The following is an 18,695-nucleotide window of genomic DNA, read 5'->3' on the forward strand; positions in this document are numbered from 1 at the left end:
TGAAGAAACGCCCACAATGCATGTTCATTTGTTAAATATACCCCATTTTTAGTTGTTTATCGTAATTAAAGAAAATGAAAGCAGCCATATATTTGAAAGCAGAACCTTTACGTATCCATCATTAAACACTTCAAAATGAAGAGACCTCATTTGAAGAGTTTTCCCTTTAGAATATCAAGTCTTAGCAAATGTTTGGCCATTATCAGCATCCTGGGGGCCCGGCCAGGACAGAGCAAACACAGTCCTGCTTAGCAGCGTTACACTCTTATGTGTGGTCAGATAACTGTTAACACCTCAAAAAGGAAGGGATTTTTACAAATCTGTCCTAACCCATTCTAGGTCCGTATAGTCAGGAATACAGTGGATACAAGGCAAGGAACTCCCTTGCCTTGACTATGAAGAACTACAGTAAATATCAGAAAGATCTATAATTTCTCCATTACTTAGAGGCTACTCTTGGTCAGTTTTGAAGTATACCCTGAAGGAGACTTGAGGATAAAGTCTCATATAGACTTCAAGATATCTTCTATGATTATCGTTTATAATGAGAGTATTGATTATCAGTTTTTACCTTATTCCTCTGAGCCTCTACCTCCCTTTTGGAAAGTAAAGCATTGACGTGTATATCAGCTAATGTGATTCACTTCCTGAGGAAGGAAGTTGGGGTTATCCACATGCCACAGCACCTGTTTCTAAGTACAAATGGGAACAATTTTAACAGCTTTTCTGAACTATAAAGAGTGGCAGGTCCATGTTACGAAAACTATGTAGTGATTGCCAATTCTTATTTCTTAGCCAAGGTCCCACATCTGCCCAGTGAGAACATTAGCTATTGGCTAAGTGTGAATTACAGAATGATTTATTTTGTAGGGTAAGATCATCTGGTATTCATACATGCTAAATATGTTTTCAGTTACTGCATCTCTCAGTTTTCTTTGGCTTGCATGCAGGAATGATTGGTAGCAGTGCTTCTCGGCCTACTATGCCATCTGGAGAATGGGCACCACAGAGTTCGGCTGTGAGAGTCACCTGTGCTGCTACCACCAGTGCCATGAACCGGCCAGTCCAAGGGGGTATGATTCGGAACCCAGCAGCCAGCATCCCCATGAGGCCCAGCAGCCAGCCTGGCCAAAGACAGACGCTTCAGTCTCAGGTCATGAATATAGGTAAGGTGGCTCTAGTGCTGTTTGCTTTTAACTTTTATGCTCTCTTAGAAAAGAGGGTCAGCTTCATAAGTTCTTTCAAGACATGCTTCTTATGGGCATTTTAGATAATCTTCCCATGAAGCTGCTGTAAGTGGGATTTTGCTGGAACTCTGTATGGAAGCAGAATCTCAAAGGTTCTCCAGTCATATGAGAGACCCAACTACCTTTCAGATGTTTTATTTTTATTAAATTACCTAATTTCAACTTTGGGGGAGAAATGAATTATAATGTCACACTATTAATAAAGAAATAGGCCAGGCGCAGTGGCTCACGCTTGTAATCCCAACACTTTGGGAGGCCGAGGCAGGAGGATCGCTTATGGTCAGGAGTTCGAGACCAACCTGGCCAACGTGGTGAAACCCCATCTCTACTAAAATTACAAAAATTAGCTGGGTGTGCTGGTGGGCACCTGTAACCCGAGCTACTCAGGACGCTGAGGCAGGAGAATCGCTTGAACCCGGGAGGTGGAGGGTGCATTGAGCCAAGGTGACACCACTGCACTCAAGCCTGGGCAACAGAGCAAGACTCTGTCTCAAAAAAAAAAAAAATTTAGGTGGTACAGCAGTAGTTTCTAATGCTGTATGATCATCAGAACAATATCAGGAACTTAAAATGCAGATTCCTGGGCCACAACCTAGACTACTAAAATCAGACTCTCCCAGGCCCTCACTGAAGGTTGCAGGGTCTTACAGAGCATCTCACAGAATGTGAGGATTACTAGAATTCTATTTGGAGACAGTTCACATATTATTAAAATTGTTGGTCTGATACATCATATGATACTATTTATATGAAATGTCCAGAATGAGCAAATCTGTAGAGACAGAAAGTACAGTAGTGGTTACCTAGGGCCAGGAGTTGTGGGGAGGGGCTCAGGTAGGAAGTAGGGAGTGACTCCTAATGAGTAATGGGTTTCTTTTTGGGGGAATGAAAGTGTTCTGAAGTTGACTGTGGTGTGATGGTTGTACAACTCTGAATATACTAAAAGTCATTGTACACTTTAAATAGGTGAATTGTATGTTATATGAATTATCTCTCAATAAAGCTGTTATATTTTAAAAATTAATGGTCTGTACAACTCATACTTGAGAGTATTTCCTTTATTATTGACATGTTAGCCCTCCTCTTGTACATTAGCATAATTCCAATAAGTTAATATTTATGTTCTTTTCATATACTTAGATATTGCACAATGAGGAAGAGCTAAATAATTCACAAAAAGATGCCAGGCACTGTGGGAGGCTGAGGTAGGCAGATCACCTGAGGTCAGGAGTTTGAGACCAGCCTGGCCAACATGGTGAAACCCGGTCTCTGCTAAAAATACAAAAATTAGCCAGGGGTAGTGGCGCACACCTGTAATCCCAGCTACTCAGGAGGTTGAGGTAGGGGAATCGCTTGAACCCCGGAGGCAGAGGTTGCAGTGAGCTGTGACCGCAACACTGCATTCCAGCCTGGGCAACAGAGTGACACTCCTTCTCAAAAAAAAAAAAAAAAAAAAAAAAAGATGCCAGGGTTGTTTTGACAAGATAGTGTAGAATTTTCATCCTAACTTGGCGTTAGTTTTCTTACCTAATTGTTCAGCATATTTTGGCTTATTGTTTCTCAGAGATGGCATTTATATTGCCTTACTACATTGAATGTACTTAATGAGTGATGCTCAAACATAAATTTGTATAATTTGACAGCATGAAAAATGCTAAAAACTGATTTCTATGCAAAATTAAATGAGAAATTTAAAAATATTTATTGATTAAAAATCATAATAGTACCTTATATCCAGAAATATAATTTATTCTCAGTCTTCATTGAAGAGCATCTGGCTTTTAAGCTGGAAATATGGCTCTATAAGCTTTATTGTATAGCTGAGTTTCTCTGATTTTTAATAAACTCCAAAAGCTATTAATTCAACAGAAAATTATCTTTTGGAATGGAATACAGGTCTACAGATAATGATGATAATATAATTTTTAAAAGCTCATCTCGTCCATTGGCTTTAAAGCCTTTCAGAGAACTTCAGAGAAAGAGCACCTGTGGGTTGTCGTGGCCTCCCTTCTACTCTGCTCTTGCTCTGGTAGGGGAGCCAGCTGAAGTACAGTTAGTTGACGTTGAGGAGTCAGCAGTCTCGACTGGCTTCCTAGAAACATGGTGCAGCACCCTGATTTCCCAGTCAGAGAGTCTGCAAGGCCAAAACTATTTTCATACTTATCCTAAAACACTGTTGGCTTCTTCACTCTTAGTATCGCGCAAGCGTATGGTAGAGTTTTCCAGAAATTTTACATGCTATATGATATCACAGAAGATGAAATGCGACAACAGAAGATTTCACTCTATTCCATTAACCCAGGCATTAAAGCTATTTGCAGAAATGTAAAACAATGCCAATAAAAGAATTTTTTAAATTTTGCATTCAAAAATCTTATTTATTCCACTCACTTGGATCTAGAAAAAATATCTTTTATATTAACACATAATTCATTTATTGTGATTTTTAAATGAATCTACACTTTTTTCTATTTCTCAATTTCAATTTCCAATACAGTAAATATCAGTAAGATATAACGCACATGAACAAAAACTTTTTTGAGTATTTAGAGTCTTAAATGCTAAAGGTTTAGAACTGCTTGTCTAGATATTCTCTGAAATGGCCTTCATATTTATTGACTTCTATTTCAGAATCAGAATTTTATCTTCTTATATTCACCTAGTTAATTATTATTGCTTCTGTGTTTTCCTTTTTTCATAAACCAGACATTTCACTTTATATTACATAGCAGAAATAAATGCTTCCTTGATAAAGATGTAAGATTTTTTTCTTCTCCCTTTCTAGGGCCATCTGAATTAGAGATGAACATGGGGGGACCTCAGTATAGCCAACAACAAGCTCCTCCAAATCAGACTGCCCCATGGCCTGAAAGCATCCTGCCTATAGACCAGGCGTCTTTTGCCAGCCAAAACAGGTGAGTCCTGAGCACCTAGGGTAGCCAGTTATTTTATACCTGTCCAGAAATTAATCTTTTCCTTTTGAGTAGTCAGTGCCTGACCAGTTTTCGTTTATTCGGACTTTAATAATCTACTACGCAGTGCATGAAGAGGAGGGGTGAATCCAGAAATCAGTATGACCTAGGACATGCCTTTAAAGGAGTTACAAATTAAATGGAAAATAAAATATGTATGCTGATAACTGTAATATTGAGGTAGTGTGCGGTATAAAAATCATAAGCCACGTTTCAGAAGATCATCCAATCAGGATGCTTGGAGAAGGCTTCAGAATCTTGAAGAAAAGGTCTCATTTCAGATGGCAGAGATGACAGGAAGCCAGTCCTGCTGGTAAAAGCTGCACATCACAGGCCCAGAGTAAGGATTGCTGTGAGTAGAATTGAGGCAGTGGGTGACAGAGGAAGAACCTCAGGCAGGAGGTGTGGCTCATCCCAAACTGGCTGCCAAGGGCAGTGGGAGGCACGCACTGCGTAGACAGGGAAGCACGCCCTGGGTAGGTAGCCATTGCTGTCACACTTGGAGCTGCTGTCATACTTGGAGGTGGTGGTTTTTCACAGTCCGTCTTGTTCTTTGATTCTGATTTCATGACATCAGTGAATGGTAGGCCATTTCTACGTATGTTTATTTGATATGTTAGAAACCCACCCATTTCCATGGAAACTTGAATGTAACACAGGACAAATGTATAATAATTAAATCCACCACTTGATAATTGTTTTTGGATGAAATGTCAAAGATTAGTTTTTAGGAAGAACTAGACCCAAAATTAGGATTTTTAGTGTTGCCCAAACAGGAGGAGAGTTCTCTTAAAACAAAAATGGAGCTGGGAGCAGTGGCTCACGCCTGTAATCCCAGCACTTTGGGAGGTTGAGGCGGGCAGATCACCTGAGGTCAGGAGTTTGAGATCAGCCTGACCAACGTGGAGAAACCCTGTCTCTACTAAAAATACAAAAAAAATTAGCCGGGTGTGGTGGTGCATGCCTGTAATCCCAGATACTCGGGAGGCTGAGGCAGGAGAATCGCTTGAACCCGGAAGGCAGAGGTTGTGGTGAGCCAAGATCACACCATTGCACTCCAGCCTGGGCAACAAGAGCGAAACTCCAGTAATAGAGTCAGCATGTTAAGTTTGCTGTGCAAGTGTCTGTGACTCAGCACTGCCCTAGCATGTTGTTGTTTCTGTTACCATCAGTTAGGTTTTTTGCATAAGCACTGTGTGGACAAAACATTTTCATTACCTTTAAAGTTATTTCAGTTTTTCTAGCCACTCTCACATTTTTATTTTGAATAATTCAGTGTGGAAGAAACTTACGACCAGCTTTATGGTAATCTTATTGTCATAGAAATTCAGAAGTAGTGGGTAATAAAGGTTCTAACCATGTCTCTCTTTTGAAATTAAAGAAGAGCAGTGCTTTTTAAAAATCCCCTTTATAAGCATCACAGTTAATATTTAAGAACAGGCTTTTTAACATTTTATGAATCCAGCATTAGTTTATGTATACATTTCAAAAAGATAGTAGTTTAGCCCTTAAATCTGTAACATTCACATATTCATTTATTTATAGCTAATTTCCACTTTTAGTTCCATTATGGGTTTTTGGGTTTTTTTTTCCTTCATTCATCTGGTATATAAAAGAGATCTTTATAATATAGCCAAAAATTTATACATGACTTCTTAAGGATTTCTGTTGGTTTTATTAAAGGGGTTTTCTCTGGAAATACAATAGCTGTCTTTCATGAAAGACTTCCTTTTGCATTAAGTTCACAATTTGGTGGATTTTTGTTTTGTTTTTTTGTTTCGAGACAGTCTCACTTTGTTGCCCAGGCTGGAGTGCAGTGGTGTGGTCTCGGCTCACTGCAACCTCCACCTCCTGGGTTCAAGTGATTCTCCTGCCTCAGCCTCCTGAGTAGCTGGGATTACAGGTGCCCATCTAATTTTTGTATTTATAGTAGAGACAGGCTTTTGCCATGTTGGCCAGGCTGGTCTCGAACTCCTGACCTCAGGTGATCCACCTGCCTCAGCCTCCCAAAGTGCTGGGATTACAGGTGTGAGCCACCGCACCCAGCCTAAGTTCACAATTTTAATTTGATTTTCCCTTGTTTGAAATGTATCCCTAAGTAAGGTTTCTTTTGTTGACTATTTCTCATCATTCAGTAGCTGCTGCTTTCTTGCAGAATTTTCAAAATACTTTTGAAAAGTGAAGAAATGGTAATGTTATGGTTTCTCAAACAAGTGCTGAGAATTTGACCTAATTCTCCTTCTTAGTCCCATACTTAAGGACCTACTAGTCCATAAATAAATGTGTAGACTTTAAGGTATGGGATTTCCATTGATTATGGATCTCTCTCTGCTTATTACTTACTATTTTGCACCAGCCTGGGGCCTGTGTGTGTTTTTCCCTTTATTACTCTGAATTCTATTCTCGTCTTAATATTATATTTATCTGTCAGATGCTATCTAGATTGTAACTATAGATAATTGCCCAAAATGTAGGAAAATAATTTCTTCATTGTGTTAGTGGCCATTTATAAAGTTCAGATTGGGAGTCTGGATCAGTATTTTTTCTGTAAGCAAGCATATTATGACATCTCTAAGGGAAGTGATATCACTCCTGCCCATATTTATAACACCAAGCCACAGGGCAGTATGTATTTCTGAATATAAAAGTGGTTTTTAATGTATTGCAGCTCAGCCAAATCAGGAACCTTTTGTTTTCATCCACTAGAAACTTACTGCACCTATACTGTGTTTATGTTCAAGCACTGGGACAAAAAGTGGTAGAGGATGCAATGCTTGCCCCGTGTGAGCATGGTGTGAAGTTGCGTTTTTAACGTAAATTGTTACTATCAGTTCAGCATAGCACAGTAAGTGGTTTAATGCTGAGAAGAGAAAGCGGGGCGGTCTGTGAGGAGATGGGTGACACCCCAATGGAAAGTAGACCCTCAGCTGGAGAAGAGCATGGGAAGGATGGGGTAAATGTCAAGGTCTTGGTTTTCTGGTGGTATGTGTAGCATCTTTTGGAGAAAGATCAGCTGCCCGTGGTAGCTGGGACTCACAGGGAAGGCATGAACATTAAGTTTGGGAAGGTTAGGCATTACCCACCACCACCACCACCCTATTCCAGGGGTGTTTTCCTGGGAGAGCTGAAGAACCATGTAAGAATTCTGAGTAAGGCCTGTTTGCTCAGTAAAGTGTGCTTTGGGAATGGGAACCTGAGAGCGTCATATTAGAATCAGAGATACCATGCAAGCAGGAAAGTTGTTGGGAAAGTGTCCCGAGAATCCCAACTTGTGTTGAAGAGGGCCTTGACCAAAGTGGGACGGCCTGGAGGCACTGTTTAACTTTTTAATCTCTGCACTTATTTGGGGTTTTTTTAATTAAAAAAGCTTGTAACAAAAAGTGATTTTATGATGTAGGAAATTGTTTAAATTCAAATGATTGTTTTAGTTGTTTGTTATTAAGCATTTGGCTGTATTGCTGGTCTGTCAAGATGGAGTGGTCTTACAAAGGCACGAGACAGTGCCTGCCTCCTCCTGACGGTGGGTTTCCGCCAGATGTGAGGCTGGGAAGTCTGCTTGTGCAGCCTGCACGCATTAGATTTCACACGAGCCTGCCATCACTGAATACATCTGGGACAGGAGGGTTGCATATGAATGCAGCTTCCAAAGAAACAAGTTGAAAGTGACAAAATCTAGGTAAAGAAAATCCTTTAATGCCTAACTTAAGTAGCGTTTTTAGGGAATGAGGTCACTGCCTAAGAGAATTTGGTAAATAGCTGACATTACTCTTGACTGACTTGAACTCTTTCATGGAACTCCTGCCATATCCATGTTTGTTGGCCCCTCCTCATGGAGGAATCTCCTCTTTGCTATCATGGCAGACAGTCCAGTGGTTTCTCCCTCTCCTGACTGCTTTTCTGCATCTGCTTCTTCCTCCCCCTCCCTAAGTGTAGCAGTAGTGGAGCAGTCTGATCACATTTGGTTTAAAGAAAGTTCTAGGAGAGTGTGGGCTGTGGAGAAGAAGCAGGAGGAAGGAGCCAGCAAGCTCCCAGCATGTGTGACTTTGTGAAGCCCAGTAGTGACAAGAAAGGGCAGAAAGGGGCAGGAGCGGGAAGAGCATCTGCCTCCAGGGGTCTGGGTGGGTCCCTTAGAAATGCAAGGAGCTCCTGCAGCCAGGAAGTCGGGGAAGCAGGTGACGAGTGGCCTCAAGGGACCCTCAGCTGGACAATTTCCAAGTTACTAGAGGTGAGTGGAGAGAATAGGTTGTTATTAATGCATTCCTTTATGACCATTTGAAATTAATTGTTGGTTTCAGTGCCAGCACTTCAGTGTTTCAGAATTCTAAGCCAAAATAGCATATTAGAGCATTTAAAAACCGCATGGCATATTGAACTGTGTTCATAGGTAACTTCATTTCTTGATAAGTTTATTCTCACTTGCTTAAGAATGAGTTTGCTCATCTATAAACTTTTTGTTTGTTTTTTAATCTGTAAACGTTTATTTTCTCCAAAACATCATGTAGTGACTCTTAAGAGTACAAAATAGACTTTTGGTAAAGTACAAATACCATTTTCCCTTTTAGTATTCAGGCAACTCAGAAGCTCTTTTTTAAAAGCCTCCTCTAGGCCGAGCGCGGTGGCTCACGCTTGTAATCCCAGCACTTTGGGAGGCCGAGGCGGGCGGATCACGAGGTCAGGAGATCAAGACCACGGTGAAACCCCATCTCTACTAAAAATACAAAAAATTAGCCGGGCGTGGTGGCAGGTGCCTGTAGTCCCAGCTACTCAGAGAGGCTGAGGCAGGAGAATGGCGTGAACCCGGGAGGCGGAGCCTGCAGTGAGCTGAGATTGCGCCACTGCACTCCAGCCTGGGCGACAGAGCAGGACTCCGTCTCAAGAAAAAAAAATAAAAAAATAAAAAATAAATAAATAAAAGCCTCCTCTAGGCTAGATGTGGTGGCTCACGCCTGTTATCCCAGCACTTGGGAGGCCAAGGTGGGAGGATTGCTTGAGTCCAGGAGTTCGAGACCAGCCTGGGCAATGTAGCAAGACCCCGTCTCTACAAAAAATGTACAAAAATTAGCCAAGCATGGTGGCACACATCACATCTGTAGTCCCAGCTACTCAGGAGGCTGAGGTAGAAGGATTCCTTTAGCCCAGGAGTTCAAGGATGTAGTGTGCAATGATTGTGCCTGTGAAAAGCTACTGCACTCCAGCCTGGGCAACATAATGAAACCCTGTCTTTACCAAAAAAAAAAAAAAAAATGTAGCAGCCAGTTGTGGTGGCACACACCTATAGTCCTAGCTACTCAGGAGGGCGAGGCCAGAGGATCACTTGAGCCCAGTGAGCCATGATGGCATCACTACACACATACACATACACACACACACACCCCTCCTCTACTCTAATCTGACAATTAATTTAAATGTATAGGAGTTGTATGTACCATGTAATCTAGAGTTTAGTGTTCTGATTTTATCACCAATTATCTTATATAATAACAAATATAATTTGCATGTTGATGGTCCACTTTCCTTACGTACCTAATGCAGGAAGGCTAACAGATGCACTTCTTGAGGGTTTTAATAAATGTTTTCAGGCTAGGTGTGGTAGCTCACACCTGTTATCCCAGCACTTAGGGATACCGAAGTGGGTGGATCGCTTGAGCTCAGGAGTTCGAGACCAGCCTGGATAACATGGTGAAACGCCATCTCTACAAAAAAATACAAAAAATTAGCCGGGTGTGGTGGTGCGTGCCTATAGTCCCAGCTACTTGGAGGCTGAGGTGGGAGGATCACCTAAGCCTGGGAGGTCAAGGCTGCAGTGAGCCATGATCACACCACTGCACTCCAGCCTGGGCAATGAAGTGAGACCCTGTCTCAGAGAAAAATAAATGTTTTTAAGGCCTGCTCGTGCATGACTAAGAAATTTCCTATCAACCCAGCCAAATTTAATCTGGCTGCAGCTGAGTTCAAGAAAGTTAATGCAGCTCTGATGCCTCTAGTTCTCTCATTTCTCCCAGGTGGGTCATCATAGCCTCCACCTAAGAATCTTAAGTCAATCAGTGATTCCTACTAAAGTGCAGAAAAGTCCTTTGGTTCCTTCAATGCCGAGTAAATATTTACATGCTTGAGCAGTGGCTGTAGGTTGGTGAGCCCTGGACTCGCACAGATCCATGTGGACCTCACCTCACTAAGCCTCAGCTTTGCCAGCCGTGAAGTGGGACCAATAGAAATAAAAATCATACCTTAAATGTCTAGATTTGTGTCTGGCCTGTATTGGGCACTGAATAAAGTGTATCGAATACTTCAGACTGTCCTTTTGTTCTGTCTTGAGTTGGTACAGTAGTTTGTTGCAACAACCCTGGAAGTCAATTGATACTTTCACCTTTGAGATAAAAAATTTGTTCTCTAATCAACTAGCTTTTCCACTGGCCCAAGGTGACATTTCTGTCTTTACAGGCAGCCATTTGGCAGTTCTCCAGATGACTTGCTGTGTCCACATCCTGCAGCCGAGTCTCCGAGTGATGAGGGAGCTCTCCTGGACCAGCTGTATCTGGCCTTGCGGAATTTTGATGGCCTGGAGGAGATTGATAGAGCCTTGGGAATACCCGAACTGGTCAGCCAGGTATGCACAGAAGGGCAGCAGGTGGGGGCCAGGCGCTCTCATGGGCGCAGAGGTGTCCGTTTTCTGTTTACATGTACTCCACGGTCTGCTTTTTAGAATATACTGGTTTTTTTTTTACCTCAAAACAGGCTGGCCCTGTTTCTTCCTCCCCTTTCCTTGTAACCCTCACGTAAACTTTTGCCTGAGAATGGAGAGCACTGAGAATGAGCATTGCATACAGTTCAAGTTAGCAGAAAGACACAAACTCAAGTCCATTTCACCCGGTGTCTGCCCTTGAAAGACGCACAAGATACAGAGAAACCACAAATAGCGCATTGCTGCCTTGTGACCTAGAATGCTTCCCCCTGGAAGTTGGTGTGAGTGTCTGTAGTCATGACCACTGTATTCCTTTCACACCTGTGGGCTGGTGATAGGAACTTGTTTTTGCTAAAAGAATACTTTCCACATAAGTTAGCAGAAATCATTTTACAGGTAGCTGCAACTCTTTCATCATTTTTACCTTTAAAAATGGTGGGCTAAACCTTTCACTTACGGTTTAGCCCAGGAGTTCAAGGATGTAGTGTGCAATGACTGTGCCTGTGAAAAGCTACTGCACTCCAGCCTGGGCAACATAGTGAAACCCTGTCTCTACCAAAAAAAAATAAAATGTCACAGCCAGTTGTGGTGGCACACACCTGTAGTCCTAGCTACAGTTCCTTTCACTTATGGTTTAGCCCACCGTAATTTTGGGGATATTTAAGCGTAAATGGGAATGTAAAAAAGTTAACTAATCTTGGTGAGCTTATTTAGCTTTCTTCTTCCAAGTAATTGGTTACTATAAAAAAAGGAAGTCCCTGCTTTTAGAGTACCTGATAGCAGTGATATCATAAATAACCTAACATAGTCCCTTGAAAGAACAAAACACTATCTGAACTGGCTGCACAGCTAACTGTGTGTGAAGCAGTGCAGCCTGGCTTACTGTGTAAAGAGTAACCCAGAAAAACCATCGTGTTCTAGTTACTGTTTTCCTCCTTACTTAGCATGAATCATCTTTATTTCTTACTGCCAAAAAGTACCTGCCAGTGTCCAGTCTACTTCTTGGCCATATGATGTATCATCATCCTTCTGAGAGAAAGACGATGCAGAGTCATTGGAGACTTTTCTGAAACATTAAAATTAGTCTTGTCATAATTCCCACAGTTGAGCAGACACAGGTGGGAGTTGTGACTTATCAATTCATATTGAAAACAGCAGAATGGAAAGAAATGACTTGAGGTTACATGATATAACCTGAAATAAATTAAGAAAGGAAAATGGAGTTTAAATATTTCCTGTGTGACTGGTTTGCTTTGTCTTCAGTGATAGTTAGAATTTAGCACTCAGTACTAATTTATCCTTGAGTTTGTCTAAGTGACATTTTAAAATGTGATCTGTGGAGTTGCTCAGTGACTTGTAATGTTATCAAAACAGGTGTCGTGTCATTTAATATTTTTAGTCTGTTTTTCACTCATTTCTGTTATTTCTATTTTGTCTCATCAAATCCACCATCATTACAATATTGTCATGAAACCGAATTATAGAAATATGTTTATTAGGTAGAATTGAAGGAAGTGTGGAATACAAATTATTCGTATTCATGTTAAAGTTCTGAGATGGTTTTGTGTGTGTAGTTAGAGCAGTAATTCAGCAATGAATGGTTTCCTCTGCTAAGGCTCCATCCCCGTGTTTAGAATTACCACAGGGAGGGCAGTGGGCTCCTGGCTGTCACAGGCTGGCCTTAGGGCCATGCTGATCAAAGCTCAGGGCTCTGGGCAGCTCCAGCACTACATGGGTAGATGGTTTTCAAGAAGGCCTAGGACAACACTGAGCTAAAGAAAACTTGAGGCCGGGCGCGGTGGCTCACGCCTGTAATCCCAGCACTTTGGGAGGTCGAGGCAGGTGGATCACGAGGTCAAGAGATCAAGACCATCCGGGCCAACATGGTGACACCCTGTCTCTACTAAAAATAGAAAAATTAGCTGGGCGTGGTGGCACGTGCCTGTAATCGCAGCTACTCGGGAGGCTGAGGCAGGAGAATTGCTTGAACTGGGGAATTGGAGGTTGCAATGAGCTGAGATCGAATCACTGCACTCCAGCCTGGTGACAGAGCAAGACTTTGCCTCAAAAAGAAAGCTTGAGAGATTTTATTTGTTGCTAGAGTCTTTTCTTCCTGTATACCATTAAGTTTGTAGCAGTTACTCCTAGAAATAGAAAGAAGAGGAGAATCAGCCAGGTCCACCTTTCCCCTCGGCACGTAAACATTCAGGGCCACCTGGGTCTGAGGTGTCCCGGAGCCTGGGGAAGTTCTGGGTTTGTTCACCTGTCCCATTCTGACCCAGGTAGATAGAAGTCAGGAGTAGCCGGGTGTGGTGGCTCACACCTGTAATTCCAGCACTTTGGGAGGCTGAGATGGGCAGATCACCTGAGGTTGGGAGTTCGAGACCAGCCTGACCAACATGGAGAAACCCTGTCTCTACTAAAAATACAAAAGTAGCCGGGCTTGGTGGTGCATGCCTGTAATCCCAGCTACTTGGGAGGCTGAGGCAGGAGAATTGCTTGAACCTGGGAGGCAGAGGTTGTGGTGAGCCGAGATCACAGCATTGCACTCCAGCCTGAGCAACAAGAGCAAAACTCCGTCTCAAAAAAAAAAAAAAGTCAGGAGTGACAGACACATAAACCATGTCTAGTAGGTAATGAGAGGATGATGGCAAAATGTGGGGCACGTAGGAAATCCTGACAGCCACAGAAAGCAGTAAAGTAGATAATAGGCAGTGCATTACACTGGTGAGGAGCTCAGATCCCAGATCACAAACTGAATTGGACCCCACCATGTACTAGCAGGGCTTATTGCCATTCACTTCATGTCTTCAAGTCTCATTTTTGTTAGCTACAAAATCAGGGTAATGATGGTCAGTACCCCACACTGCAGATCCCAGTCAGGTGCCAAAGAGGTTATCTAATTAAAATGAACTCTACAGATATGAATAATCAATCAAAAAACTTAACTCTTCCAGGGGATATTTGCATCTGAAAGTCCAGGCCAATATGATTGGAGGCATTCTGTAGTCCTGGCCCATTTTTCCCCTTCCCTTGGAAGAAGTGCTGCTGGGAGTCCAGCGTGACCCTGGCTTCTGTCCTTGTATAACCAGAACTGTGAGCAGAGGCATTTTCTAGAAAGATAAGTGGAGTCAAGCTCTAAAGGTACCTTTGTGTAGTAAGTATAATATTTAAAAGTATAAAAAGCTTCACTTCAGATATATGACAGAGAGAGAAAACAGCCTCATATTGACTCTGCTGTTTTTATGGTTTAATTATTTGTTTGTTATTTGGGACTTTCTCTCCAGAGCCAAGCAGTAGATCCAGAACAGTTCTCAAGTCAGGATTCCAACATCATGCTGGAGCAGAAGGCACCCGTTTTCCCACAGCAGTATGCATCTCAGGCACAAATGGCCCAGGGCAGCTATTCTCCCATGCAGGATCCAAACTTTCACACCATGGGACAGCGGCCTAGTTATGCCACACTCCGTATGCAGCCCAGACCAGGCCTCAGGCCCACGGGCCTAGTGCAGAACCAGCCAAATCAACTGAGACTTCAACTTCAGCATCGCCTCCAAGCACAGCAGGTCTGTTCTTCGATGGCACCTGGGAAGTCAGGGGTGCTGGGTGGAGGACGTGGGGAAGATGATGTGAGAAAGCACAGCTGTCCAACAATGTGCAGATACTGGGTTGGGGAGGGCAGTTACTTGGGAAACTTGATTTAAAGTAAAATGTATTCTGTTGTTAAAATGTATCCATCCTGTTTGTATGTATTTAGAATCGCCAGCCACTTATGAATCAAATCAGCAATGTCTCCAATGTGAACTTGACTCTGAGGCCTGGAGTACCAACACAGGTAAGGCAGCATACCAGCCATTGGCTTTCCTTGTATGCATGCAGCTACTTTTGTCATTTCTTCCTCTCTGAAGAAAGTTAACTTAGTAGACATGGATCCAGATCAGCACACTGGCCCTGTACTGTCACCTACTTACCTACGAGTATGTTATATTTTTCCCTTCTAATCACTGCCATTTTTATTGCCAGGTACAGTCAATTCTTGTTATTCTAAGAAGTTGTGCTACATAAAGTTACTGCAAACACTGAATTAAAGAACAGCAAACTATTGTTCCTAGGAGGAATACAGGGTTGGGTTCCTGCAAACCTCTGGTCACAACATTGTCATCATCCAGTCAACACATAACCTTGTTTTATGTGTGTTTCTGTTTAAAGAACTCACTGTAACTCAGGGCTGAATGGCGCTTATCTAGCACACCTATTTTCTCCAGACCTCTTGCACTTAGGAACACTAGAGAGCACTGCAGCACCATGCCTGGGAGCCAGTTTAAGCAGCAAAATCACCAACAGGAAAAGCAAAAAATGCAAAAATCTTGGCACCAAATAGATCGCAAAGAGGACACTTGTTTACACTATGAGAGCTGAAACCAGAAGGCAAAGTGTTGCCTTGTTCAGCCTCAGCTGGAAGTGTGCACATTGCGTATCTGAAATGTTTTACCACTGTGCTCATGTCTACGAATGACCGTGACGGTGGCATGTGTATTGATTTGGGGGTTACAAATAAATTTTACTGAGTAGACAACTTCAGAAATGTGGAATTCATAAATGAGGATCAACGATATCTTAGCAGCCTCATGCCTCTCACTGACAGCAAGCACCAGGATCCCTTCCCTTCATCCATCCCGCCTTTCCTCCCTCTCCACCCTCCACCTCTGACTCGGTCTCTGTGTGTTCTTATCAGGCACTCTCCCTGCTCTCCCTTTTTCCTCCTGCCTCTGTTCAGCCTTTTGTGAAGTGCACCATGTCACCTTTTGTCCCAGTGATTTTATTTCTCTATAGACTTGAATGTCCCTTGAATGAGACTCTAAACTACCATCCTCAGGGTTTATATTACAGTCTTCTTATAGAAAGGACTGTGTTCTTTTGAGATCCTTTAGTTAATTGTGTCCTTACAAAATGATTTAATTGATATTAGCATCAAACTTAACTCTGCTAAGTCCTAGCAAAGCTTCAGAATAATCATATCTTTAGAACTTAGAAGCTCATGTTCTCAATCACCAGTTGCTCAACTCTGAGTTATTCCTTTCATGTGATTTTTTTCCAAATAATTTTACAGATGATAGTACCATTTGCCAGCCTCTTTGTAATATTCACTTTGTTTTTTAATCTATGTCTGTCCCCGACATTTTCTTCCATGTATTGCCCCTGATTTTAGGCACCTATTAATGCACAGATGCTGGCCCAGAGACAGAGGGAAATCCTGAACCAGCATCTTCGACAGAGACAAATGCATCAGCAACAGCAAGTTCAGCAACGAACTTTGATGATGAGAGGACAAGGGTTGAATATGACACCAAGCATGGTGGCTCCTAGTGGTATGCCAGCAACTATGAGCAACCCTCGGATTCCCCAGGCAAATGCACAGCAGTTTCCATTTCCTCCAAACTACGGTACTGGACTTACATCCCCACCACCTTTCACCAGTCCTTTCTCCCCAGTGTCCCCCAGTGTTGGGTCACAGCTCCTCTCTCACAGCTCTTTGCATGGCTCCCAGATGAATCTGGCTAACCAGGGAATGATAGGAAACCTGGGAGGACAGTTGGGGCCTGTGAGGAGTCCCCAAGTCCAGCACAGTACCTTCCAGGCTCTCAGCTCAGGTACCTCCTTTTCTCTGAGTGCAGGTCTTACTTTAAGAATGACCGAAGTAAGTGTGTGTGCATAGACTGTGTCTATCTTGTGTGCGAGTGTGTGTGGATCTATGTTTATGTCAACGTCTACAAGTGCATATATGTTTATATGTATATATTTGAAAGCCTCTGAGTCTGACTCAAACAAATCAATAGATACAAAATGTAAAAAGACCTCTATAAATTAAAATATTATAGACATTCTTCGACTTTTGAAAAATACTTTACAGATTATACCAGATCATTAATGAATAGGTAATTCTTGAGAAGTACTGTATAGAAACTACACTGGGAGACCGCTTAGTCCTGTTCGTATTGATTTGTTGTTTAATGTCAGTCTTAAGAGATACCAAGTGTGTAATGTCATGAACATTAATATTTGCGTGCATGTCATGTTCAGTTAATGGTTGAATTATTGATAAAGTAAGTGCTTACATTAATGTTAATATTCAAAAATGACTTTCCCTACCCTTTGCCAGTTATCTGTAAATAACTGTGAAGTCTGTTGCCGAAATCCAAGTCTCCTGTTTCTTTAAAGAACAGAAAGATAATGTGCAGCTTTTTTCTATATGATCTTAAGCTTTTCTTTTGTAGCTAATTTAAATATTAATTAAATATGCATGTTTTACAAGTCTTCTATGCAAAAGTGTACTTAATACCATGCTCAGAATACTCTAAGCTGCCTCCCTCGTTTCCCAGCTCCTTTCTCTATTTCCTTCTTCATGATTTAGAAAAGTCTGCTAAAAGTTCTCTTTCCTTTTAGTTTAAATTCTGTTTGCGTCTAAACTGAACAAGAAGCATACAATGAATTTTTTTCTTATTCTTGCTAATCCTGGATAGCCTTAAAGTGCCACAGAGCTCTTTATAAAGACAAAACAAGCTAACCATGAATACAGCTGTTTATTTTTAAAGATGGATCCATCTCATCATGGAATGGCTTCAGCTAATTCAATATAAATTTATTCAAATGTGTTGACTTTTGATATATAGCTGAACTTTAATCCAATTTAAATTTAATTTAAACAATCTGGCCAGGTGCAATGGCTCATGCCTGTAATCCCAGCACTTTGGGAGGCCAAGAAATCTCTTGAGCTCAGGAGTTCAAGGCCAGCCTGAGCAACATAGTGAGACCTCATCTCTACTAAAAATTAAAAAAATTAGCTGGGCATGGTTGTGCATGCCTGTAGTCCCAGCTACTCAGGAAGCTGAGGTGGGAGGATCCTTTGCGCCCAGGAGGTCACGGCTGCAGTGAACTATGATCATGCCACTGCACTCCAGCCTGGGCAGCGGAGCAAGCAAGACCCTATGTCAAAATAATAATAATAAGCTTAATTTAAACTAATTACAGTGATATTTTGAGATTTTATATATATATATATATATTTCTCGTTAATCAAAATATGTGACTTATTCTTGATTTGGAAAGGAATTTGAAGAAAGAATAGCATTGTTTCTTTATAACTCTAGCTATGATGGTTAATGTTTCCTAGGCACCATCTAACTAATAGGGGGAATCAGTATGGAAATTTTATTTTCTCCATCTTTTATCCAAGCTTGGAATCTTTCTTAAATGTATGTAATTAATCAGTGCACCATCATATATTTGAAAGTAATTTTTTGTGCATGCCTAATTTGGAATGTTCTTTCCCCCCCACCAGTCTCTACAATATAACTAACAGTCTCTTTTGGATTTCTGTTTCTGTTTTGTTTTTTTTTTTTAAGGAATAAGTCAGCAACCTGATCCAGGCTTTACTGGGGCTACGACTCCCCAGAGCCCACTTATGTCACCCCGAATGGCACATACACAGAGTCCCATGATGCAACAGTCTCAGGCCAACCCAGCCTATCAGGCCCCCTCCGACATGAATGGATGGGCACAGGGGAACATGGGCGGAAACAGGTAACCGCAAATCCTTCTGCTTTTCATACCGCCACTGTGACGGCTGAAGGACATCCCCCACCTTCACGCCTGCACCCGAGGAGCTTTCTGTTTTTTATCAAATGTAGTGATAAAGGATGGCTTCTAGGTCACCGCCTTCCACAGCAGTTTCTATCATAAACTGGTCAGTGGTACCTTCTTAGGGATGTTCTTGTTCCTCCAAAGGATGTTTCT

The 18,695-nt window shown here is 41.9% G+C and overlaps 1 protein-coding gene across 7 annotated transcripts in view; it reads left to right on the plus strand.

Annotated features, from left to right (window-relative positions):
* Positions 1–18,695, plus strand: part of NCOA2 (nuclear receptor coactivator 2) — a 297,018-nt gene that overhangs the window by 263,444 nt on the left and 14,879 nt on the right. For 4 of the 7 annotated variants that reach the window (XM_030794911.1, XM_030794915.1, XM_030794912.1 and 1 more), the window contains 7 exons: positions 951–1,166; positions 4,033–4,162; positions 10,661–10,826; positions 14,189–14,467; positions 14,659–14,736; positions 16,111–16,552; positions 18,305–18,482. In XM_030794911.1, coding sequence (XP_030650771.1) covers positions 951–1,166; positions 4,033–4,162; positions 10,661–10,826; positions 14,189–14,467; positions 14,659–14,736; positions 16,111–16,552; positions 18,305–18,482 — 1,489 coding nt within the window. The remainder of the gene's footprint in view (positions 1–950; positions 1,167–4,032; positions 4,163–10,660; positions 10,827–14,188; positions 14,468–14,658; positions 14,737–16,110; positions 16,553–18,304; positions 18,483–18,695) is intronic. The other 3 variants (XM_003274812.3, XM_030794916.1, XM_030794914.1) reach the window with 1 other exon arrangement.

Source organism: Nomascus leucogenys, chromosome 16 (genome assembly GCF_006542625.1).
Source record: "Nomascus leucogenys isolate Asia chromosome 16, Asia_NLE_v1, whole genome shotgun sequence".
Lineage (NCBI taxonomy): Eukaryota > Metazoa > Chordata > Mammalia > Primates > Hylobatidae > Nomascus > Nomascus leucogenys.